The sequence below is a fragment of the Salminus brasiliensis genome, chromosome 1 (assembly GCF_030463535.1).
Source record: "Salminus brasiliensis chromosome 1, fSalBra1.hap2, whole genome shotgun sequence".
Classification (NCBI taxonomy): domain Eukaryota; kingdom Metazoa; phylum Chordata; class Actinopteri; order Characiformes; family Bryconidae; genus Salminus; species Salminus brasiliensis.
Window position 1 is genome coordinate 61311203 of NC_132878.1, and position 26655 is coordinate 61337857.

Genomic DNA, 26655 nt, shown 5'->3' on the forward strand with positions numbered 1-26655 from the left:
CATAGTGAGTCATGAACATTTGTAGACTGTAATGTTTGCGGCAAGGCTTAGGTCATTTATATAAGGGGGCAAAAGCATTTGCCAAATCACACAAAAAAAAATATATGAAAGAGAATGATTTCAGACCACATTAATACAGACTTTAATACTATTTAACAGTGTTGAATGTGGCTCAATCAGATAAACATAAACAGAAGGAAAACAGACTGAAGAGAGATAAGCCATCAACTCAGCACACCCATGAAATTTGTCATGCACTGGAACGGCTTATATATCTGGACGATGTTCTTGCTGCAATAGAAGGGATGTTAGTTTGTTAACCAAGTATTATTCTGTTTATTAGTTTAAAATATACAGACACATACAGTGGGGAGAACAAGTATTTGATACACTGCTGATTTTTCAGGTTTTCCCACTTGCAAAGCATGTAGAAGACTGTAATTTTTATCATAGGTACTCTTCAACTGTGAGTGATGGAATCTAAAACAAAAATCCAGAAAAATACATTGTATGATTTTTAAATAATTAATTTCCATTTTATTGGGGGAAATAAGTATTTGATACACCAGAAAAAGAAACTTCATATTTGGTCCAGAAACCTTTGTTTGCAATTACAGAGATGAGACGTTTCCTGTAGTTCTTGACAAGGTTTGCACACACTGCAGCAGGGATTTTGGCCCACTCCTCCATACAGATCTCCTCCAGAGCCTTCAGGTTTCGTGGCTGTCGCTGGGCCACACAGACTTTAAGCTCCCTCCAAAGATTTTCTATTGGATTCAGGTCTGGAGACTGGCTAGGCCACTCCAGGACCTTAAGATGTTTCCTACGGAGCCACTCTTTAGTTGCCCTGGCTGTGTGTTTTGGGTCGTTATCATGCTGGAAGACCCAGCCACGACCCATCTTCAGTGCTCTTACTGAGGGAAGGAGGTTGTTGGCCAAAATCTCACGATACATGGCCCCATCCATCCTTCCCACAATACGGTGCAGTCGTCCTGTCCCCTTTGCAGAAAAGCATCCCCAAAGAATGATGTTTCCACCGACATGCTTCACGGTTGGGATGGTGTTCTTGGGGTTGTACTCATCATTCTTCTTCCTCCAAACATGACGAGTGGAGTTTAAACCAAAAAGTTCTATTTTTGTCTCATCAGACCACATGACCTTCTCCCATTCCTCCTCTGGATCATTCAGATGGTCATTTGCAAACTTCAGACGGGCTTTGACATGCGTTGGCTTGAGGGAGGGCACCTTGCGTGCACTGCAGGATTTTAATCCTTGACGGCGTAGAGTGTTACTGATTGTTTTCTTTGAGACTGTGGTCCCAGCTCTATTCAGGTCATTGACCAGGTCCTGCCGTGTAATTCTGGGCTCATTCCTCACCTTCCTCAAGATCATTGATGCTCCACGAGGTGAGATCTTGCATGGCGCCCCAGACCGAGGGAGATTATCCGTTATTTTGCATTTCTTCCATTTTCTAATAATTGCACCAACAGTTGTTGCCTTCTCACCAAGCTGCTTGCCTATTGTCCTGTAGCCCATCCCAGCCTTGTGCAGGTCTACAATTTTATCCCTGATGTCCTTACAAGGCTCTCTGGTCTTGGGCATTGTGGAGATGCTGGAGTCTGACTGATTGAGTGTGTGGACAGGTGTCTTTTATACAGGTAACGAGTTCAAACAGGTGCAGTTAATACAGGTAATGAGTGGAGAACAGGAGGGCTTCTTAAAGAAGAAGTAACATGTCTGTGAGAGCCAAAATTCTTACTGGTTGATAGATGATCAAATACTTATTTCCCCCAATAAAATGGAAATTAATTATTTAAAAATCATACAATGTATTTTTCTGGATTTTTGTTTTAGATTCCATCACTCACAGTTGAAGAGTACCTATGATAAAAATTACAGTCTTCTACATGCTTTGCAAGTGGGAAAACCTGAAAAATCAGCAGTGTATCAAATACTTGTTCTCCCCACTGTACATGTATTTAATATACATGTCGTTACTGAGGAAATATGCAAAAAAGAAAATGGTGTGCTGAGAACCTCCAGCATATCTTAAAAAAAAAAAAAATTCTTAAACTCTGTGCTGCACATTTAACATGTTTTATGAATTTGGCAATTCTAAACTGACTACACAAGCAGCTGATTTACAGATTAAAGTTCCATCTTTAACACCAATAGCTAAAACGATGTGAATTACGTATAAATTTAATGAGGTATGTTAACAAAAATACAATAAGAAAAAGAATGAGCATCTCATTTAAGAAGCTTTCTTCATTCCACCTGTTTGAAAGTAATGCTTATTTTGCAGTTTAGTTCAATCAATATTTTCTTTGAATGAATTCCCATCAAGGTAGAATCTCAATCATGTTTGAGGCAGAAAAAGTAGAATTTGGAAGCATATAGAATACCAGCACTTTTTATTGTTGAAAAAAACAACAACTTGAAAGGGCTTTCAATACTTGCAAGTACGTTTGTATGCAGTAATAGTGAAAGAAAGACTTTCCTTCAAAACATCAGCGCGTATAATGTAAAGAGAAGCCGTGTAACACATGGTTTCCATGTTTAGTAGCAAATGCTGATCATGTAGAAAGAGATCCCTTGAAGCAGATTTAGATGTGGATAACTCCAATTCAGAAGAGAAAAGAACACACATAAAATATGAGCACGTTCAGCTTCAAAGTGTTCACCTGCTTCATAAGGGAAAGTATGAGATCATCTAATGTCCTTCCAATTGAGACCCTTTCATATACAAACTGATGATGTCTCCCAAACGACACTTACTTAATGCCTCTGCCCAATGTTCCATTTCTTCTCTAAGGCCAGCTGTCATGCACGGCTTAAAATGTTGAAAGCACTATTACTTTACTGGTCTGCAGACATTAGGGATATGAAAACATGCACAGAAGAGTATGCAATAAAAGCTAACCTCGGACGAGTACGGAAAAATTCTGAACCACGTCAGTTTTTCAAGATGTGTACAACAGCTATGGACACAGGAGCCTCAGGGACATAAATGATTCTTTCGAGACTGAGCTTTCTGAAATAGATTCAACTTATTTGGTTTGCACACTACAGAGAGAGTGCTAAAGTGATTCTTTAACCAACTCGCACACAAAAAGAGCTCAGAGGGATCTGAGCCAAGTTAACATTTTCCATTCAGACAAGCTGGGGTAGATTTTTTTAATGTTTCAATGATCATGGCCTCTACAATTTGTTTCTGTTTGCTTGTTTAAAAATGTAGTATACAATTTTAAATTATATCCCACTCCTTCATGAGCTTTATGAAAAAAACTGCATTCAGGCACTAATTTACTTTATAAAATCTCAAAATGGAACTTGACAGGCAGCCTTAGCCCATAAGACCACATATTAACAAAAACTGGAAGGGTCTCACAGTTTAAAACTAAACAGTAAAGCAGTAACTAAATTAAGCCTGCAATAACCATTTTATCATCCAGCACCTCCTTGGCTGGTTGTAATGTAACCAACTGTGTCTAGGCCACAAATAACCGTGCAACGCTGGAACTGCAGGAGCATGTCCCTGAGGACAAGGACTTATTAATCATTCTAAGACTCTGTGTTTACTTATTTTGGCTTGATTAAATATAAAAAAACATCTTCTATTTGTTAGCTTTTAACATATGCTAGTTTCAGCATGTTTTGGCAATCTTAATCAATCAATACATGTCTATAGCCACTAATGCTTGGACTGGATTTTTAAAATCCTAACCGATGTTGAAAATGTGAGAATTCCCCACACACAAGAACAATTTTTTACTGATTTTTCTGTCCGGAGCCATCACAAGTCACCACACATGATTTTCCCATGATTTGAACAAAACACCACACTTTCAGATTATGTACACAGAAACCTTGTGGAAGTTCCTCACAATCTGCTACATGGAAGGAGCAGACAGGAGTTTCTTGTGAAACAGACAGTGAGATTATTGCTATGCTGATGAGTGTTTTACAGCATACATGAGAAAAGACAGATTCTCATGCAGTTACCACAACTCACACAAAGTTTATAGTCTTTCAAAGTTTATAGTCTTTCTGTGTAGTCCACTTTTGCTTGTGATTTAGCCACCACTCCTAAACCTTTTTCTGTACAAGCTGACAAGTTCCTTTCAGCTCAGCTCTCATTGGTTGACAGTCTTTACAGCAAGACACCATTGCATTTGACACTACAAGATACTTTAGGCAGCCCAGACCACATTGGGAGTAAAGATTACATGACCCACGATACACAATCTGGGAAGATCATCATTTAAGATCTCACTGATGCTGGTAGGTCTTAAAACCATCATGATTATCCTGTGCTGTGGGCCAGGAGCTCCAATGCAAGAATACATTTTAACATGAGTAACATCACCACTTGACTATATGGCACTAGGTGAAACAAATGTTGAAATCAAATGAAAAGAAACCTGGATTAGCGTTTTAGATTTTACCCCCCTCCCCTTCCCCCTTCTGTTGTACCACGTTTATGCGAAAACAATAAGTCCAAACCATAGTGAAAAAGAAGAGTAGTATAGTTTACCTATAAAGGTCTGCTGGGTCTGTGAATGTCCCCCGAAGCGAGGGGAACATGAGTGAGGATAGCTGGAGGCATTAACACCCATCCTCTTCCCCTTCTTCCTCCTCCTCCTCCTCTTATTGGCATGCACTGCTGGTGCCACTCTGCTAAATCATTCCGCTCCAGAGAGAATTCACGAAGTAGCTCACAGCTTCACTCATTCAGGCCTGTGTGGATGAGCTGAAACTGGAGTGCTATCAGCCATTCCTGAGAGACAGAGACAGAGACAGAGACAGAGAGAGAGAGAGAGACATGAAATTCCAGCTGAAAGAGTGCAACTTATTGTTTCATCCATTTCATTACACTGCTACAGAAGGAAACACCGAATTGTTGGCCCTATGTCAATCTCTTTGTTCCAAAAAAAAGCAAAGAAATGTTAACAGTGTAAAGAAAAAAAAAAAAAAGCAAAGAAATACATTATTATTGGCAATGCTACTACAGTAGCCTAAACACAAAGACTGATGCATTTGGCCAATGTAACAGAGTTATAAAAATATTAAGAGAACATTTTACAGTAGCCATGCTACATATGTTTTGAAACAAGCAATGAAACCTCCCATGTTAGCTGCCCTTAATTACCAATAAAACACATGCGGTCATTTTCTTCTCAAGACATTTTGGACTGGGGGTTGGATTTGCAAGATCAAGACAATCACCATGCAAAGTGATACTGCTCTAAACAGGCATTTAGGCTGTGCTTTATACTACTGTCTGAACTTGTGCAGGCTGACAAAAGCGGCACACAGGGGACGTCTGCAGTAGGCCTGGGACAAAGGCATCCCTTGCTTGCGATATTAAAAGGGGAGGGGAAAAAACATCACATTCAAACACCTCCTTAACAACAACAAAAAAATAACATATTGCAGATAAATGCAGTGTTTGCTTTAGCTTATTGAGAAAGAATAATAACCACCTTTAGATACACCTTCAAAACCCAGGCTCTCTTCCAGTTTTTCCTGATATTTAGGCTAGGACAGACCCCTCCCCTCCAAAACTTGCCAAACACTGAACCGCATTGTTTGTGAACTCCCCAGAAGAACTCGAAATCTCAGGTTACTCCAATTCTTTTGTCATCACAACCCCCCTGCCGAGGCACATACAAAACAAAACAAAACAAAAAAAAAAAGAAAGAAAAAAAGAAAAAAGATTTGTGGGGTCCAATTTCATTCCCCAGTCAAAACAACGAAGGGCCGGGCACACGTGTAAGCCCATGTTTTGACTGATTAAGGTTTCCCCTTACACACTGCGTCTGGAATGTTTTCAACATCAAAGCTGTCGTTTTAATAGACTTTACTTTGATCTTGAACGTTGAATAAAAGCAAAAGAAAACTGCTGTATGTCAGCACTGCAGGACAGTAAACTCAGAGCAGGAGAACAAAATAACAGACATTTGCATAGCAAGAAGATAATAGCACTTAAGATAGATGCCTAGTTTCAATGGCACATCTCTTTGTAAATAGTGGTTATATGGTAAAGTGGTGCAGCTATATGCTCTGGTAAAATCTGTACAGCTCATTATTCTCTTCATTCCTGTGAGCAATCACTCTGCAACCTAGAGAGCGCACAGAATGAAGAAGAAAAAAAGCAAACTGGATGAAAGGAAACATCCAAGCAGAAAGCGAGTCATCGAAGACGAGTACATAATTTATCCACTCCAACTCCACTACAGCCAAACTCCACTACAACCATCTTTTGAACCTCCAAGACAAGCAAACATTCTAAGCATTTGGTACAAACAGGGTCTGCCAAGGTCATCTCTGTACTGGCCAGAAAGTTTCATCTATTGCCCACAGTTCTGCTACACACAAGTTAGCATAGGACAAAAGAATCATGGATGGGACATGACCAACCAAACATGCAAATAAACAGTGTTACAGCATTCGATTTTTTTTTTAAATCACTGCATTTTAGGACATACACCAACAGCTGTAATGAGAGAATTATCAAACTGTGTTTGTCAATTTCAGTCCTAGACAGACCAGAGTCCAGCACAGTCTGGCCACCCTCCTGCTCAAACACACCTGATTAAACTCGGAAAGTAATTACCAGGTTTAGTAGGTGTATTTAAGCAGGGAAAAAACACCAAAACTGTGCTGGTTTTAGAACCAGGACTAAAAATCCCCAGTGTAGCATATGATAGACATCTCAGAAACAAAAAAGATGATCCAGCTAGAGGAGGGAAAAAAATAAATAAAAATCCCTCAACCCTGAAATACATACTACACCTCAAGCATCAAGGATGAATTGAGTCAATGACTGCTTAGGGGAAAAGAGACAGTACTCATTATATAGACGACAACACAGTGCAGTGGAAAGAAATGCTAATTACAGTGTCTGATAAAACAACTGTCTTCTAAGATGAGTGACAGGAGTGGAGAAGGAATAAATGAAGAGCCGTTTGAGTGCTCCAGGGATCCAGAGCATGCGCTGAAGCACAGTTATGTAAGTAACGGACAGGGGCAGTCTTTGACATATTCTCGACGTATCAAATGGGGGGCCCTCGGTCAATGGGCGAGAGAAAGCCTTTTATTTATTTATTTATTTTTTTTTTTATATAAACCTCCCCAGGACACAGACAAACTACTTTAATGGTTTTAAATAGATGTTTTTTACACTGCGGTTTAGTCCACTTCCAATTTTAAAAGTTGGGTGCAGAAGAAAGAAATGCTTGGCTAAGAATACCATACAATTGTATTGGTGGCTAAGGAAAACAATAAGCATGAATTACAGTAATAAGCAGTAATACACTCTCTGTCATGGTAAATCATGAAATGCTGGCATACTGGAAAACAAGCACACCTGTGCCAATGTCCATGGCTGCATTTACATACTAAAGCTTCACCTCATATTAGTTTCTCCTCATCCGGTTTGGATGGTTAAACAACGTTGTGATGAAAGACAGCTGCCTTCACTAAAGAGCTTGTTAGAATGGAACATCAGTATGACGCAAAACCAAAAACGGCGACACTCAGAAATGGTGATCGGTGCAGGCAGATAGCCTAGAGAGATTTGTTGTTTGTAGTAGGATCAATTTGTTTTTTTGTCGTTGCCATGTGGCGGTGTCCCTGAGCTGTTCAGACACTGCTTTATTCATTATTTAGGTTATGATACTTCTTTTCAGCAGGCCTGAAACTGTCGTTTCAAACTTGACCCTTACCTAGACTCCTAATAATGGATAGCTGCAGGATCATGGGGATTCAATAAGTAAAATGTTAGTGCTTCAACAACTTATTAAAGTTAATCTTCTCTGGTTAAGATCACTTATCACTTAAGGTCACATTTGAAAACAATTTTTTGCGGTATAAACAAATCCACCCATGTCAATGCTGCACAATATGTTGTTTCAGCATAGTCTTCGCAATGTGGGCATGCACAAAGGTCATATTGCCGGAGGTGTAAGGCAAATTAAATAACATTAAATAACAGCAGCACAACATTAATATCTTGACATGTTGGATAAGTGTTGTATCAAGTTAGATCATTTTGTCCAAGATCATGCAGTCCTAACTTAAATGCACTGTTATTAGTCTGCATTAGTCAATCGTAGTTAATATGGCTTTAAGATCCGATCTCGCACATCAGTGAGGTTCATAAACAGATGTCAACTTAGCCTGCTCATCACAGGGGCTTTCCCTGGATTCATCCCGCAAATTGACTGCCATCTTCAAACTGCCTGGGCGCGCCACATATGGTGGGTGTGTGCACAGAGATTTGATCTGGCCTTGAGTTTAGAACTGAGGCAGCACAAGGCCCACTCATGTCTTGGCTAGGATCAGCACAGAACACACAGAATCACAGCAAATATGTTTATTATAAATACTGCAAGAAATCTTTCATCTTCAATCTTTAGTCCAGCGCAAATGCTTTGAAGCTAAGGAAAAAGCCACTAAATGAAGAAAGATTAAAAAAAAAAAAAGATTAAAAAAAAAAAAAAAATCATTCTAACAGTGGAAACTAAACACAGGATCATCGCTATTAAAACAAAAGGCAAATCTTTTTACCTGACACATGGATTCACAGGCATACAGGATCACATACGCAGGTGATTTGTTTTTTTTGTGCCGTTGAGAAAAATGCATCCAGAACAATGAGAGCGTGCACAGTAGCATGAGCGCAAAGAGACTGAGATCGAAAGTTAAATGTGTTTGGGGGACAACACTTTACCAGATCAGTGAGCACAAGTAATGTCCATTGAACAACAAAAAATGGCTGGCATAAAGGACCCACTGTTGCAGTGCCGCTTCAGTCCTCTCCGTGTTAGGAGAGAGGGGAGGTAGGGAGGATAAGGGGGTGGAGGGGTGTCGGCACCCTGTGGCAGCTTCCTGTCAGCGGTGGCAGGCTGGCTTATGTGAGACTAATGAGCGTGGACGGTGCCAAGCCACACCAGGCCAGCTGCAGGTCGTCTGATCCAGCCGGCCACGCTCTCCCCTGGAGCACACAACATCAGGGCCAGAGAAAAGTTAACCAGAGCACTGAATGTTTAATATGTATATGCCGATGTCACAAGCCATTTTCAGCATGAGCCTTCAGTTGATGTCCAGCCAGGACAAAAATCACTAACAGAGCAATCCAAGAGAGCAAGTACCACCACGTTATGAACAGCGTATGCAGGACTTTCATGCTCCCTCATTATATCCAATAGGAACTCAAAATAAAACGGACGAACCAGCAGCTGACCTTGTTCACACAGACTTGCTGACGATCACAGTAGTAACAAGATTCAAAAACCCGTCTCCTCGCCTGTGACTCTGTGGATGAAGGGGAAGTCGTGCTGAACTGTGTTACGCCTCCCTGCTGCCCTGTTCCTTCTGCTGATGAGGAGGCTTGACATTTCGTCAGCACACACGTAGCCTCCTCCGACAGGCTTGCCCTTTATACAACCCCTCTTGAAAATGTGAGATTCAGCAAATACAATTCCATAAACCGTCTAATTACATCTTAAAGGTCAGCCCAGTACAAGACAATGGGATGTTTCTGGGAAGTCTGGCCACATTCCATAGAGTTTTTGTAGACAACAGAGACGGTAATCAGTTTACTGCTGAGAAGAAACAAAATGGGGTATATCAGGTAACCGTGTTGTTTAAGAGAACTCCCCTGATACATTTCTTTTAATGAAAGCCATCACAGTCCCAACACACACAGAGCATAGATCACTGTGTCATTCCCGAGTTAATAAACAGAGGGACAGAGTATATGACAATGGTCTCAGGAACAATAATGTTAATAATTAATATGGATTTATACTGACAGATGGTGTTCATTAAACACAGGGTCAGGGAGGTCAGAATTGACAGAAACGTCTAGTGCTAGCTTCTCCCAATCATTACCTATTACCTGCGTTCGTAAACATACAAGCCTGAAAGAAAGCAAAGCATTAAGAACTAGGGAACATTCCCACAGGTATGAAAGGAGATGGGACCGGATCTTCTAAATGGCATCATCTGGGTTTAAGAGATAAGAGGACATCCTTGAGGCAAAGGGTAAGAAGGGTGGTTCCCCCATAGGATTCACTGATACCATCTTAAACCAAGAATCCTGTTAACATTCTCATGCAAGGTCTAAGAATCTGCACTAAAAGAGGTCTTACCACCACAGAAATCAGAGATTGTTGGTATATTGTGGTATGTTCATTAACAGTCCTACCATAGTGTGGCTACATTCAACTAAACAATGCAGTCTGATTCATTTCCATTATTTTTATAATCATTCAAACTTCCCATATTATCCAAAATCCAGCAAATCAACAGAGCATCTACAGCAGTGATACAAAGGATGGACCAGGGAGAATACACACAAGAAGTCACATAATTCAAAGCACTAGAGGAATAGCGTAAACAACAACAACAGAAATGCACAACGCCACTTGTCTGACAAAAGCGTACAGGAGAGACATACGTATTTCCAAATGACTTTTCTATTCTAAAGACGAACTTGATACAATTACTTGTAGTTTTATAGAGGCCAGAAAACTAGTGGAACAAATGCTAACAGAAGTAAGCAGCATTACCATTTGATAATGAAGTGCTCAGACTTTCTCTCCAAAGCTGTTCTTTAAAGAAGTAATTATACAGGAGCACAAAGTAGATCCAAAGACATTGTTGGACTACATTTGAATAAATCTAGAAAAGTATTAATGTCAGCTAGCTAACACAGAGGCAGAAAAGCGTGTTTTCATGTCAGTCTAGAATATGCTCTCACAGTCTAACCCATTATTAAAATTTGCAAAACCAAATGCACACTCCAATATCTCTTTTTATTTCATTTATTACATTCTTTTATTTAAATGCTGGCAAACATGTTTACATTACATTGTAAACTGTACATGTTACAGTTTAAGATTTTCAATTTAGATGACCGATGCAGACTGTGTTTATATGTACACACTACTTAACAACCTGATGAAAATCTCTATTTACATGCACGCTACTAGTAATCTGATCCCAAATGACACGTCTCTGTGTAGAGGACCACTTCGTATACACGTTACTACAACTACTAACATCACGCAAGTTCAGCCAGAGGCAGAGGAGCAGCAGTGTGCTACCAGCTTTCAGGTGGTGCGTGTGTTTTTGTCATTACGTTGAAATAACAGTGGACTCAGGACCATGTACTTCACATCCGCCATATTAAAGAAGGGGCAAGAGGAAGCGGTCATGTCCTGCAACATTCCGAGGCATATGAGCTATGCAGTCCTCTGCCGATGGCGTGAAACCTCCGGATGAAAGAACGCAGTAAAGACTTGTGGGAGAATGTTGAAGGAATTCACAAATTTTGAGTGGAGGCAAAATTGGCATAGGACACTGCACACTCATTCATGGTTTTATGAAACTTGATGAAAGATCATTTCAATTTCATTTCAACATACCCTAACGAACATGACCACTTCAGTCGTTTCAGGAACTAAGAACTCGTTTCAACATGGAGATTCCCTTTGTTTTTAAACTGCTGTCTAAGACTAAAAAGTCTATTGTCTTGTCTCAACAGATGCATGTTAACAGAGCTTCACTCTTATGAGACATGCACAGAACAAAATGCTGACGCTGTACTTTCAGTGTGGTTGTCAGAGCTCAAGGACACTTGGCAGGAATTCCCCCTCAACTCAAAGTGCTATAGCTGCCAAATTGGCTTGAATCCTGTCCATAATGCTTCATCTTCACTGAATCTGTAATGACATGTTCTCCAGATCAGTGTGATGAAAGAATGAAAATGTATTTTAATTAATAAAGCAGCAATCAATTCTAATTGTTTTTATTGCATTGATCAACATTTTGCGCCTAGAAATGGCAGTAATAAAGTAGCAATTTGCATACATTACAAATACAGCAACTGCAGTTAGGATATGGTTAGTGGCCACAATTTGTGCACAAGGAATTATAGATTTATCTTAAACTTGAACATGACCATGCTTATGGAAGGCCTAGCAGTTCAATCCAAACCCATCCAGTTATTTATGTCTATATATTAAATGCACTGAGCACTGAGGCTGGAGCAAAAAAAAGAAAGTCTAATGCAAGTGTGTGTGCAAATTACAGCGAGAGGGGAAAATAAATAAATTAATAAATGTGACAAAAAGTGCCAAAGAGGTACATTTATTTTAGAGACAAATAAATCAAGCTTCTGAGATACCATTAGTCAAGAGAATGGGGACAGATTTGCACCCGTTTTTGGTTGTAGTCTGAAAAATGCACATACTTAGAGGGCACAAACACAAACCTCCGCAAAAAAAGCAAAACATTTAAGCAGATTTAGCCAAACCAAAATTCAGCAGCTTGAATACACTTCATTATGCTGCATGTACATAAAAAAAGACTCTTTTTTTCATCTGTCAATCATATTGCATGTTCAAGGTCTGCAAAAGGCAGGTTTGCCCTATGGGTCCTACATGATCCGCAAAGTTACTGGCAGGCAGGATCAAATTTGCAGCACCGCGGCCACAGCAGGCAAACAGCCAGCAGTTTCATGGTTAGAGCGGTGGGTACCATCACTCGCTAGGAGCTGAAAGAGACAGGCTATAGCGGTTAGATTATTGGCTGCTTGCTGAAGCCAGCAAGAAGAAAATAGGCTGCAGGTGTGCTTTGTATCATAATGAAGCAACGTAACCAAGACTTGTGTGAGAAGACATGTTGGAGACAAGGATGGCGAAAGCTAACTGTGGGCCAGTTCACGCATAGAACCAATCAATCGTCGATGCTACTGGGGTGAATGGGCGTGGTAGCCTAGTCTTTGAGCTAGCAAGCTACATGTCTGCTTTCTGATATAATAATAATAATAATAGTGGTAAAGAAAATTATCCAAATAGCCAGCTCCAGTGCTATCTATAACAACTTCCACCACCAAATACTACACAAAAAAAGAAACTAACTGATTCAGATGACATTAATAGAAATTGCTGGACTGGATGTTAGAGGACAAAGACACCCCCCCTCAATAAAATGAAGTTTCTTGTTTGAGTAGTTCAAGCATGACCACTTCAATTTAAGCTCATTTAAAAGTCTATCAGTCTTCACATATGAGATCCTGATGCTGGACAGAGCTACAGGAGTTGATGCTGACTATGCTTAATCTCTGCTAGAAAGGTAACCACTTTGAACAGCACGTTTCATCCTACACTGTGCAGTTGAGAGGCTGTACTGTAGAGCTAGCTAAGAAACCCTAGTCTAACGAAACCAGGCACTTTGTCTCTGAGGAGCTCCATCCAACAAGGCTAATGTTAGCTAGCATCTGTGTTGGCTAATGTCAGAATCAAAATTAGAATCAGAATCTCTTCACCAAGTTTCACCAAGTATGTTACACATACAAGGAATTTGTCTTGGTGAGAGCAACACGTATGACAAGTAACCAAAAACACAGAACACAGTCTTAAACTAAAGGAAAATGACACTAAACAATAAATAGGGTAGGGGATAAATTAAAAAAGTAAGAAGTACTAAAGGTACTAATGTCGGCCAGCTATTCAGCTATGTCAATGTGCACTCATCTAAATCTCTGCGACAATTGATTACACCTAAACGGGCACCAGAATTCAAACATTAATCAAGCATTAATTCAAGCCTTAAACCTTATGCAGTACACATTTTCAAGACTTAAGAAAGGGTGGCATTTCATTGTTGAATATTAAAGCACAAGACAAGGCTGACTGACATACACCATTTGTTTTACCCACTAATGAAAAGAAAAGAAAATCTGCTGCTGGCTCTTTTCTTAAAACTGATGTGAATTAAGAAGCACTGACCATGATGTGTATCAAATGGTGGTTTCCATTAACTTTCCAAGAGCGTAGTGATGAGGGGGGGGGGGGGGAGTCAAAGCAAGATTTCATATACTAACTGAGAGAAGTTTGCACTGTTACACCATTTTGATCCTTGAATCTAAACTGTTCTGACAGTGATAGCACTTCACAGGCATCTAGGAGGCACTCGGTGTCTCACTGAAGCTTCGTGTGGGACAGACTCCTAATGCATTATCAAAAACCTTAAATGGGTTGCCGAGTGCTTCCTGTCAACACGGTGAGCAGGCCAGTCAGTCAAAACTTCAAACGTTTGCAGAAAGCCATTTCCTAGACTCTGTAGACATTAGAATGAATGTAGAGATGTGGGCGCAGTAGATCAGTATCCATGCTCATTATTTGTAATTTTGAGGAAGGAGGTCTCTAAAATGAATGAGTTGACTGCAAGACTAAATAGTTCCTTGACAACACCGAAATTCTGGTTGGAAGGGAAAAACCAATGACACATCCTCCCCCATAAGAGCCTAATCTTGTAATAGCAGACTGCCCAATACAACCCACTACCATTTCCTTTTGCCCTTATAAATAATTACAGATTTTTCTACCCATGTAGGTCTGTTGGAACTGCACAAACTTGCTGACCTACTGCTCCAAAAGTGTCCACAAAGAGTTTTGCAACAGGTTTTTTCTAAGTAACGAGGGACGTTTATCTGATTACGGCACATCACATTGAATATGTCCGAAAGATACCCATACAAATGTCACCCTGCTGAATGCCAAGTGTCAACTAGAGGGGTATAAAACAACACTCCAATATCTAGTGGAAAGCATTTCCAGAATAGTAGAGGCTGTTACTGCAGCAAAGGGGAAATAAACATGCATGTATAGTGTATCCGCAAAGTACAAAAATATTAAGCCTATAAATACATCAATTGACCAAAACGGGAAAAACCTGAGAACTGAGAATGAATGACTGTGGCCAATCTAACAAGACGAGTAAAACAGTAAAAGACAAGTAACCTGCATTACTTTAACATTCTAGATCATTTTTGTTAAGTCCAATGGAATACTGACTTTTTTTTTTATAACACAAAATCTACCCAGCGACATACCGGCCCAGTGAGAGGGAGCAAACGTAAAAGTAAAACTGTGATTGAAGCAAACTAGTAAATTTGAGGGTCACAAAATGCTCTTGCCAATGACAACACAGGAGTGGAAGGAAAATGAAAACATGCCACATTTTCCTTTTCCCCATCAAATATCTAGCTCTCTTACTCTCTCCAATGATGGCAGGCAGAGGTCAGGCACGTTTATTTTTGGAAATGAAAGGACCTTCAAAGACTAAGGGGGGGAAATGTGTAGAACTAAATGTCTAACCCTCGAATGAAGTAGGGTACTTCTTACTGATTTGGGGAAAATAGGCTGACAGGATACAGATCATTTCTTTATCACATGAAGAAAATCTAAAGCTCTTCTCATCACAGTGATTGGATCATGGTGACCAGAGTGCCACCCAATCAAGGGATAGCACATTTACGCTTAGCCTTTTCAGTGCAGCTACTGAATCAGGATATCTGACGTGGGACACTGATCAGATGCCGTTTTACCATGTACTATTTACATTTTTAAATCAAGCTGGGACAAGTGCAACAGTGCAAAGCAGACATTTTAAGGTTATGTTTTTTTAAGCATTGTCCACTCATGGTGCTGAGCACTTTAGGAATCTACAGTTACAGAGTAGGGAAACACAATGAGATGTATAATATGTCTGTTTAGCAGCCACAATTGAGACACACTGCTTTCAGGTCGCACCCTGGCACTGGCCTACTGAGGTAGCATGCATTTTGTCTCGCTTGCACATTTGGATGACCATACAAACAGGATAAGACTACAGTTTTATCTTTATAGTAGCATGAAAAGTTCATAAACTCAACATTATGATTTTTTGGAATATGGTATTAATTGGTATTGTCTTCATAGCAAATGCATTAAAAAAACAAACACAAGTTAAATTTAATAGCTGATAGCCACATTGGAGGCATTTGGTATTGGAGTGTATCAAAAGTCAAATAAGTTATAGCGAGGATAGTTGACAACAGCGTAGTCCCAAACAACTTTGTCAGGGATTCTGATAATCATTAATTAGAGCTGGGCAATATGACAATATTTTATCGTATCATGATACATTTTGTTATCATGGTACACAATATGCAATGAGTGCATTTTGAATATCGTTAGTGCTTAAAGAGCACAGATTAACTGTACGTTTTATTACAAAGTGTGTAAATAGTCATATTTAATTGAATAGAGTTAAGCATATTTTAAGTAAAAATCACAGTACTCAGTATGGGAGAGTTTTTGGATAGCAGTTTTTTTTTATTGACACTGTTGGCGAATTTTGTCTACATGACAAAATATTGTGACAATATGGTATATTGTATAATAATTAAAAAAAAAGTCTTTAAATAGCATGAAATAATATTTATTTCATATCATTAATGCATTTGAAAGGCATTGGTCAATGGGTTTATATGAATGCCTATAGTTAATTTATAAACAGTTCCTCAGAAAGCCTATTTAATATCTTTGTGCCCGAGATCCTCTCCAAACAGTTTTGCTGCATAGAGGTAAAACATGAGCAAATCATGTTTTATGAAGTGTGTTTATTAAAACTACTTACCAGTTTTGAACATAACAAAAGTATTTCACAAACACGTGTTAAACACATCCCAGTAATGTTTAATTTAGCCCTTATGCCCAAGACACTAACACTAATGTAAAGTTAGTAGAAACCCATCAGTAAGTGTAAACAATGTTCCTCATATAAAATTTGTTAATAGACCCATCTTCTGTTGTAGTTTATGTTGATCATTCAACCGGGGTCTCATTGTCCTTTATAACTGATAGGACACATCTATATTGCGCAAGTGAAGTCACTCAAGCTCAACTCTGTGTTGAATCAATGAAAACAATACATTTATTTTTAAAAGGCCACTGAAGTTTTCTAAATGGTAAAATAAAAATAATAATAAAAAAAAAGACAAATGCATACTGACGGCACTCTTAAAAACTGGGTCCCCAATTTTAAAAACAGCTTTAATGCACGACAGATTCAATATATTTGTAAAGAAATAAAAGCTTCGATTTAAGGTGCAAACAACTTAGGTCCTCTACAGTATTTAAAGATATTTAAAATCGTGTCTAGAAGGTCTGGTTAGCAGATGTGGTGAGCCAGAAAAATGACCAGTTCATTTGCTCTAATATACAGCATCCTTTGCTTTCTCTCTGGATCAGAAAACAACATCACCGCAACAAGGTTCTACATGTATGTCTATTATTGTACTGAACTTTTCACTGGGGTCATTTCAGCAGCTACTGAAAACCCACATAAAGTGTGAAACTGTTTATGAGCCCAGGTGTGGTCCAGAGAACGGATACTTGGCAACGTGTGAAATACGCCAATCAGCAAGAACATTAAAACCATGTGAATAACATCAATCAAAGGCCAGGTGATGCAACTTTCTACACTTCCACCTAAATTCTCTGACTCCACAAATCTTGCCCCAACAATCAATCCCCTAAGCAGCTGGCTAGCACTCAGACAACTGAACTGTGATAGTTGAGCCAATGACACAGAGAATTTCACTGGGAGAGGAAAGAATGGATTTTATTCAGTCAAATGTTGGAAGCAAATATCACACCTAGGCCTCTCACGATAACTATATGATTGACTTATCGCACAATATATTTTAAATTCCCTCAAACATTTTTGTTGATCTTAATGTTGGCCATTGTGTTTGATTTGTGTTAGGATATTTTATATTCCAAAACCAATTTCTGAACTATTTAAAAGGGTGTAACTGCATTCTTATGGTATTGTATTATATTATTTTAGTGGCATAAATTTATCTTAAAAAGATTGCTTTCTGAAAAAAAGTGAGAACAAAAGGAGAATGGGTTCAACCTAAACATGCCTCAAAATCCACCACTACCTTGAGACTTGCATGCTTGGCAGCTTGGCTGTGTTCAGAAAGAGGAGCGTGCTCAACTCCGAAAGCTGTTACATCTTATGGAAAGACTCTAGCATGTTTGCAGAGACAGGACGGCGCTTGAGTGTTTCAATGTGAGTCAAAAGCATTGAGGCAATGCCTAAGTAGCCCAGAAAAGCACTATTTTAAGAGCCACAATGCTACCAGCATTGTGCATCAAAATAAAATGATTGGCACAATACTGTATTATGTTTTCTTATTATTTACCCAGGATGATCTAAAAAAAGATTCTTTGGATGAATCATGAATTACAATAAATGTTTTCCCATTCAGTAAATGTTTAATCAATTTACTGCAATCATGCCATTGTGCAGAATGCTTCATACAAAGAGCGAGAAAGATGTATCGTTCGGAGGTGCTATGCCCTCAGTGACAACTGTTGTGCATAGTCTGAGTGCTGTTACCAAAAGACAACCCCCTGCCACCACAAAAAAAATTAATAAGAGGAATGAACCCAATGCCGACTGTTAACGCTTTTGGGTGTGTGTGTGTGTGGGGGGGGGGGATACACTCTGAACACTTACTGAAGACCAAGCATTCATAGACAACAAAAATCCAACAAAAACACACCATTAGACAAATCAATACATTCAAAATGTTAGGATTCATAGAGTGCACAACATAGTTGTTCCAGTTACACCATCAGCACCAACACAATCACCACTACAAGCCACAAAAAGACCTTTTTAATTCAACGTACAAACCACCACATTACGCTGGTTATTGATCTTCAAGCAATACAAGCAGCCAACAAATATATCACAGATATACAGATATCCCTTTGTTGGAGAACACATTAAACAAAGGCTGCAATAATACGTAATATAAAGCAAAAATCTGCAAAATAACACTGTCTACACCCTACCTCCACTAAGCAAAATGGGTATATATGTGGCTGGGCAATGTGACGATATTTTTTAGCATATTGTGATAAATGTTGTTATTCTGATTACCAATATGCTTTTCTAAGAATACGGAGGGAAGTGTTAGTGTTTAATAAGCACTGGTCAACTGCATGTTACATTACAGACAGTGTAAATAGACTGGTTTAATTAGATGAAGAGTAGCAGATGTTGAATAAATATCACTGTATGCAGTACAGGAGAGGACCTGAATAATAGTTAGAATCTGTCGCTATTGATGTATTTAGTCCATGATTACATGTATCGATAAATATCATGCACCATTAAAAAGTCTTTAAATATTGTGATCTAGTACTTTTTACCATACTGGCCAGCCCTAGTCCTGTGTAGATCCATCTATAAAAAGTCAGACGAGGCAAAGAACAGTTTACGCATTCACATAGTTCTCCATGTAGTCATGAATCTACAATCAGGTTCATAAGACTTTGGACAGGGATAAATTTGGTAGATTTACCTCTATACACCACTTCAATGGATTTGAGGCAATAAGGCAATCGAGATGGGACTTCAAGATGTTTTAACAGTAAATAAAGGTTTAGGAATTACAGCCATTTTTACATAGACCCTCAATTTTCATAAGGCCCAAAACAATTGGACAATTGACTGAAACGGTTTTGTTTGAGTGCATCCTGTTTGGTATATTCCAGAGAGAGAGGAGAAAGAGGAAAAGAAAAGGAGAAAAATGTATATATTAACAACTTAAGTAGACAATTCTTTTCTTGCTGATGAAAAAGCCCCTTTACATCTAGTCAGGTCAGGAACTACAATCAATTCATGAATGTAAATACAGCAAGTATACCTCATGATGCAAACCATTGGTAACACTCAAGAACTTAAAAAAACAAGATCAGTGTGAAACATTCCTGTCCAGTCCTGTAACAGGATTCTTTGGACAGATCAAATCAAGATTACTTGAGAATGGAGAGGGACAGGAAGGTTTAGTGAGCTGAAGCAGACCACATTATCTGTCAAACATGGTAGAGGCAGTGTTACGGCATGGATAGGTTTAGCTGCCAATGGAAGTGGGCCACTGGTGTTTACTGATCTGACTGGTAGCAGCAGGATGAATTCTGAAGTGTACAGAGCTATACTTTCTGCTCAGATCTAGTCAAAATCAGCTAAACAGACAGAAAGTTGTGTCACAGTATAAATGGTGTGAAAGTAACCAAAGAGCTTCTTTACGTTAAAAAAAAACAAACAAAAAAAAAAAACTGTTCTTGCATGACCGAGTCACCTGACCTCAACCCAGCTGAGTGGCTTATCACCTCCCACAAAACAAAGGGCAGAAAGAGCCTCAAAACAAGCAGCATCTGATGGTGACTGCAGTAAAGGCCAGGCAAAGCATCTCACAGAAATTCAGCATTTGGTGATGATCATGGGTTCCAGACTTTAGGCAGTCATACAATACTTATGAACCTGAGTGCATTTAGACCAACTGCTTTTAGTAAAGAATAACTGAAGAACCCTTTTGTTTTCAAGAGTGCCTCTAAAGGCTGGACCAGCCACCTCAGGAGGGGGGGCTGGGGGGGCTATGCCACACCAGGTGCAACAAACTTTAACTGTTATAAACAAACAAACAAACAAAAAATAGTCGTATGCCTTTTGTTGCTTTTACCCCGTAGTACCGAACCATAAGTCTCATATCATATCATGACTGTTTCTATACACACCTAGTAGGTCCCCCTACATAATGGACACAGGATCTCTGAAGATGTCCTGCGGTATCATGACCTTATCTGGACAGGTACCGCTGTAATGACAATCAAATGTTATGCATGTCTCCTTTCAGTGGTTTTACATGTTCTGACCGATCAGTATACACGAAAAACAGGATTTCAGCATCAGTACAGAATGCAAAATAGGGGGGAAGAAGAGCACTAGTGTGGAGGTAAATGAACCCTCTACGCTTGAAAGGGGGGCAGGACAGGATGCGCTGAACTGCAGCTTAGATGCCACTACCAGCCTATTAAAACCTGACAACTTTCCACAACAAAACTCACTCAGAAATGAGCGTTTATTAAACAGCAAAGCCGAGACTCGTCATCGGGAACCCTTCACTAGGTTCATTCATCTTTAAACACGGTTTCAGGTTTACTTAGCTAACAAAACACAGAGCACGTTGGACTACATTAGATAGACACAGGCTTAATTAGAGGGGGGGGGGGGGGATCATGAGCACTGTTCGTTACTAATTCAGCCTGTACCGTATCTTCACCTGTTTAACAGTCCAGCTAGCCATGTTGACAACCAGTCCTGAACCTACCCTAGCTGTGCGCTTGTAGCTTTCAGTGAACACATTTTGCGTAAAAAGTTGCGAGGAAACCACAAATCTGCGGTTAACGCTCCCCTTAGCCCCTTAACGCTTTCCCTTAGCAAATCTTCCTATTTTTAAACGCGAGTTTGTTGTGAGAGTTAGTTAGTTAGCTAGCTGAACAGCTGATCAGTGAGCTCATCTAGAAATGATTAGCTCCAGTTAATGATACAGGGGGCAGCTAGATAAACCCGAGAAGATGCTAGCTATAGCTAGTTAGCTAGCAAAGTTAGCTATTGCTAGCGTAGCCACTACTAGCTACTACTACCACCGAAGAAACGACGGGTTTCAGCTCTGGTGGCTAAAAGGCTCCCCTGGTTTGCTTGTGTTAAATGATGGTGTTGACAAACAGGAGACATTGCCGCTGGCCACTGGGCTGGTTTGTTGACTTTCCACCAACACTAACGTCGATGACCTAATAGCTGCTAGTTATCTAGCTATAGGTGGCTGGCACGACGATTCGCCAGCACGTCGCTAAAACGCAAAAGCAGTGTTTAAGTTACTCACCTCTGTCAAGTTTTACGGTTCCTCGCCGATTGGAAGAAGAAAGGCAATATCCGTTCAGGCTTTCTGGAGTTTCGCTAGATAGCTAACTATCTAACTACCTTTAATCTCCACGCAGAGTTCAGACCGAGTTCAGGCAACCCACTCTGCTCGCTAGCCTTTTAGCTAGCTAGCTAACTAGTTCAGCCGAAAAACTCATCGTCTTATGAGTACGGACACGTCCATGTTGCTAGCTAACGCTAGCCAGCCAGCCAGCCAGCCAGCCAGTGCTCGCTACTCTTCTCCAGTAGCTAATACCGTCAGACTGGTCGTCATGTTCACAGCTAACTGAACCATCGGGGTCGTGTTTTAGCTATCTACTCGCGCTGCCCAAGAGACAAACTTTCATCCAAACGGGTTTGCCTCGAAATCCACAAATGCTGCCCGTTTCACCAACCACACCAACGTCATCGCTTTGGGGTTACGTCTCGACCCCTCACACACCGCCTTCTAACTATGCGGAAAACGGCCGCTTTGCCATCCCAGCTGCGAGCTACATCACCGGGCTTAGCTTAGCCAGCTCCCCCCGCTCCGCGTCCACTCTCCTCCGACTGACTGAGCTGAGTGGGCACTGTTGCTGACTTTAAAAGGCCCCGACGACTTTCGCTTCGCTCTCCACAGCCTCCACAGGGACCGGGTTACTGCGTCAGTGCAGTGTTGAGTAATATTAGCGGGTTAAACAACCGACCTTTACCTCTGATTATTATTTACAGTGGGACTTGGACTTCGTTTTTAGGTCTTTTTAGCTACTTTCTGTTTGGATGTTTGGGCAAAAAGTAAAGTTGAAAGATGTTTATACATTAGTGCAAAATAAATGAAATATAAAAGTGGATCTGTTTTGAGATATTTAGATGATTAAGAAAATGTGTTTTATGCATAAACAAGCACTAACTCAACCCGTAACACTTAATGGGAGATTGGGTTGACCTCGGTCTGCAGTGCACGGACTCCTCCTCGTGGTGGCTGAGATTAGTGCAGGGCAGTCCTCTCAGTATGTGGTCTGGCGAGCATGGCCACTTTATTGAAACCTATAATGCTATGATGCTAATTTTAAGTTTTGCATAATGTATATTTTATTAAATTTGTAATAATGATATTTTTATACTTAGATTTCTTCAAATAATATACTTAAATTATCACACCGTCCACTTTGTTACAGTTTTCAGTGTGTTTGTTTAAATAGCATAAGTATAAGCCTTTTTTAGGACTGTTCAATAATTATTCACATATTGACAATAATACAATCACACGACTCTGATATTGATGATTTGGACCCACTGTACACTCTCTAGTCACATAAAAGAGTTATATGTATAGTTAATTTACTGTCAGATCTCTGAATGAGTGACAATAAAGATCACCTTGACTTTATTAGAACTTCTAACATTATGAAATACTAAGATTATAATAAATACAAGTAAACAATGTGTGAGCATGTGTATGTTACATTTCCACACCTCTCCTTGAGGAATCTCTGTGTGTGAAGCTCAGTTTCCATCCCGCACCTAGTTTATCTAATCAGCCCTTCTTCTAACAAACATATCAGCATGTCCTTCCTGCCTTTACTGCATTTATGTTTATTATGTTAATTTGCATGTTTTATCAGTCATTATATCATGTTAGCTCCTCTGCAACCTCTATAGGTCCACTGTGTAGAGAGCACACGATCAGCTGTATCATGGTCTGGTATGGCAGCACCACTACTGATGAACACAAGGCCCTGCAGAGGGTGGTGAAAACTGCTCAGTACGTCACCACAGATGCCCTCCCACCCATACAGGGCCTCTACAACAAGAGATGTCCTCTGACCTCACACAGCCCAGCCACTTCCTATTCCAACTACTGCCATAGAGGTACAGGAACGTCACCAGAGCCAGAACCATCAGATATAAGATTTTTTTTTTACCTGCTTGCTGTTAAACTGGTTACACCACCAACACCTGATCCAACATACTGATCTCTCTGATCGTTCCAGTTCACTCATCATACCCACACTGAGCTCCACTAGCTCAAGGACTGTATGCACATTGCACTTTAACTGGATGCCTCTCTACTGTACATAAGCTGTAAACTGTTCTCTTCACCTGAAAACTAAGCTTCTGTACGCATTACTGTGCTGAACACCTAGTTTACATATGTGATGCACACACACCTGTGCCTACTGTATGCTTCCATCTACACACACACAGCACTACATATTTATTCCATTTTACTGTTAAGTATAACAACTTAATTTGCAAATTATTTGATTGCATTCAGCCATACTGAGTTTAAGTACTGATGCTGGATGATTAGTTATGCTAGGCTCCACAGCCCAATGCTGGGATGCTTTCTACACCTCAATACTTAACTTTGGGCATAGTGATCTTAGGCTCATGTGCTCCACTGCCCCATTTTATTGGCAGTGCTTTTCTATAGAAATTATACAAGCTGTGTGTGCAATTAAACACCCGTGTCAAGATTTAGAAGGCTTGTGCGGATATGTTTTGACACTTGGTGTATTTAACTGCCTGTATGTATTCAACAGTTTGGACTATTATATGGTATTAAGTGTAATAGCCTAATTCTAATCTAGTAATCTAGTCTATTCTAAAACAGTCTAAAATTGAATGGGTGCACACACACAGAAATTGTTTATGTATATCCTAATATATTCATGAAGGTCAGGAGATCATCTTTCAATTGGTAGGAGTGCAGTGTTGTCTGGCAAAACCTGGCAACAAAGATCTGATTGTTCAATGTTGTGGCTAATATGAATGAACTGCAGTGCCACATGCTGCTGAGAGAAAGTACAGCTGGGCTGTCTCCCCCACTTTTCTCTTCCTTTAATCTAATCTCTTAATCAGATCATCATTTGGGCAGCATTGTACTCCACATGGCACTGAATGTACACTGAGCAGACAGCCAGGTGTTCCTCTGTTTACTGGCAGGCACCTTTCAGGAAAGGCCTTTCTGTGAGGTCCCATCAAGTACCAGCTTGTTTAGCTGACAAAGGATCTTCTGCCAGATATCAATCAGTGGGCAGACGTGACTCTCTCTGTTACTAGTACTTCTTGTTTTTGGAGAGGTCTACCCCAGCCCTGCTTTTACAGTGTACCCATACTACTACTAAACCCAATCACTTCAAACGTTTTACATGTGGATTTTGCATTGTACTTTTACTTCATTTGGATTTTGCAGTCACCCATTTACAACTTCCTTCATGAGGATTTCTGCTCCCCATTACATTTTACTTTGTTTGTTTTTTGCCTTCATTTTTTCCATGTTACTTCACATGGATTGTGTCACCATTTTACATTTTATTATTATTACATTATTGCATAATTCTGCCATTTTATATTTTATATTTTTATTTTAAGTTTGGCAGTCACTTTACATTTAACTTCATGTGGATTTTGTCATAACTATACATTTAATGTGGATTTTGCAGCCATTTTATATTTTTATATTATGTACATTTTTGCTTCACATGCACACAACTTTACATGCTCTCTGCAATCTGGCAACGTTCTCTATCACTATACACATGAACAAAATTGTTGGTACCCTTCGGTTAATGAAAGAAAAACCCTCAATGGTCACAGAAATAACTTAAATCTGAAAAAATAAAAAGTAATAATAAATAAAAATACTATGAAAATTAACCAATTAAAGTCAGACATTGCTTTTCAACCATGCTTCAACAGAATTATATAAAAAATAAACTCATGAAACAGGCCTGGACAGAAATGATGGTACCCTTAACTTAATATTTTGTTGCACAACCTTTTGAGGCAATCAAACGATTCCTTTAACTGTCAATGAGACTTCTGCACCTCTCAGCAGGTATTTTGGTCCACTCCTCATGATCAAACTGCTCCAGTTGTCTCAGGTTTGAAGGGTGCCTTCAATAGGATTTAAGTCAGGGCTCATAGAAGGCCACTTCAGAATAGTCCAATGTTTTCCTCTTAGACATTCTTGGGTGTTTTGGTGTGTTTTGGGTCATTATCCTGTTGCAAGACCCATGACCTGCGACTGAGACCAAGCTTTCTGACACTGGGCAGCACAATTCTCTCTAGAATCTCTTGATAGTCTTGAGATTTCATTGTATCCAGCACAGATTCAAGACACTCTGTGCCAGACGCAGCAAAGCAGCCCCAGAACATAACAGAGCCTCCTCCATGTTTCACAGTAGGGACAGTGTTCTTTTCTTGACATGCTTAATTTTTCTGTCTGTGAACATAGAGCTGATGTGCCTTGGCAAAAAGTAAAATTTTTGTCTCATCTGTCCATAGGACATTCTCCCAGAAGCTTCGGGGCTTGTCAACATGTAGTTTGGCAAATTCCAGTCTGGCTTTTTTTTAATTTGTTTTCAAACAATGGTGTCCTCCTTGGTCGTCTCCCATGAAGTCCACTTTGGCTCTAACAACGACCGATGGTGTGATCTGACAATGATGTTCCTTGAGCTTGAAGTTCACCTTTAATCTCTTTAGAAGTTTTTCTGGGCTCTTTTGTTACCATTTGTATTATCTGTCTCTTTGATTTGTCATCTGCTTTCCTCCTGCGGCCACATCCAGGGAGGTTGGCTACAGTCCCATGGATCTTAAATTCCTGAATAATATGTGCAACTGTAGTCACAGGAACATCAAGCTGCTTGGAGATGGTCTTATATCCTTTACCTTTAACATGCTTGTTTATAATTTTCTTTCTAATCTCCTGAGACAACTCTTTCCTTCTCTTACTCTGGTCCATGTTGAGTGTGGTACACACCATGTCACCAAACAGCACAGTGACTACCTGTAGCCCTATATATATAGGCCCACTGACTGATTATAAGATTGTAGAAACCTGTGATGCTAATTAGTGGACACACCTTGATTTAACATGTTCCTTTGGTCACATTATTTTCAGGGGTACCATCATTTTTGTCCAGGCCTGTTTAATGAGTTTACTTTTTAAAAGAATTCTGTTAAAGCATGGTTCAAAATCAATTTTCGGATTTTCATTTGTTCATTTTCATAGAAATTGGAGTTATTATTAATTTGTCAGAT

The 26655-nt window shown here is 39.7% G+C and overlaps 1 protein-coding gene across 1 annotated transcript in view; it reads right to left on the minus strand.

The window, feature by feature from the left end:
• The window catches only part of btbd7 (BTB (POZ) domain containing 7), a 46652-nt gene extending 24492 nt beyond the window's left edge, over positions 1–22160 (minus strand). The window contains exons 1-2 of the mRNA XM_072684960.1: positions 21590–22160; positions 4538–4780 (exon numbers count right to left, since the gene is read on the minus strand). Coding sequence (XP_072541061.1) covers positions 4538–4619 — 82 coding nt within the window. The 5' untranslated portion in view covers positions 4620–4780; positions 21590–22160. The remainder of the gene's footprint in view (positions 1–4537; positions 4781–21589) is intronic.
• Positions 22161–26655: the final 4495 nt, after the last annotated feature.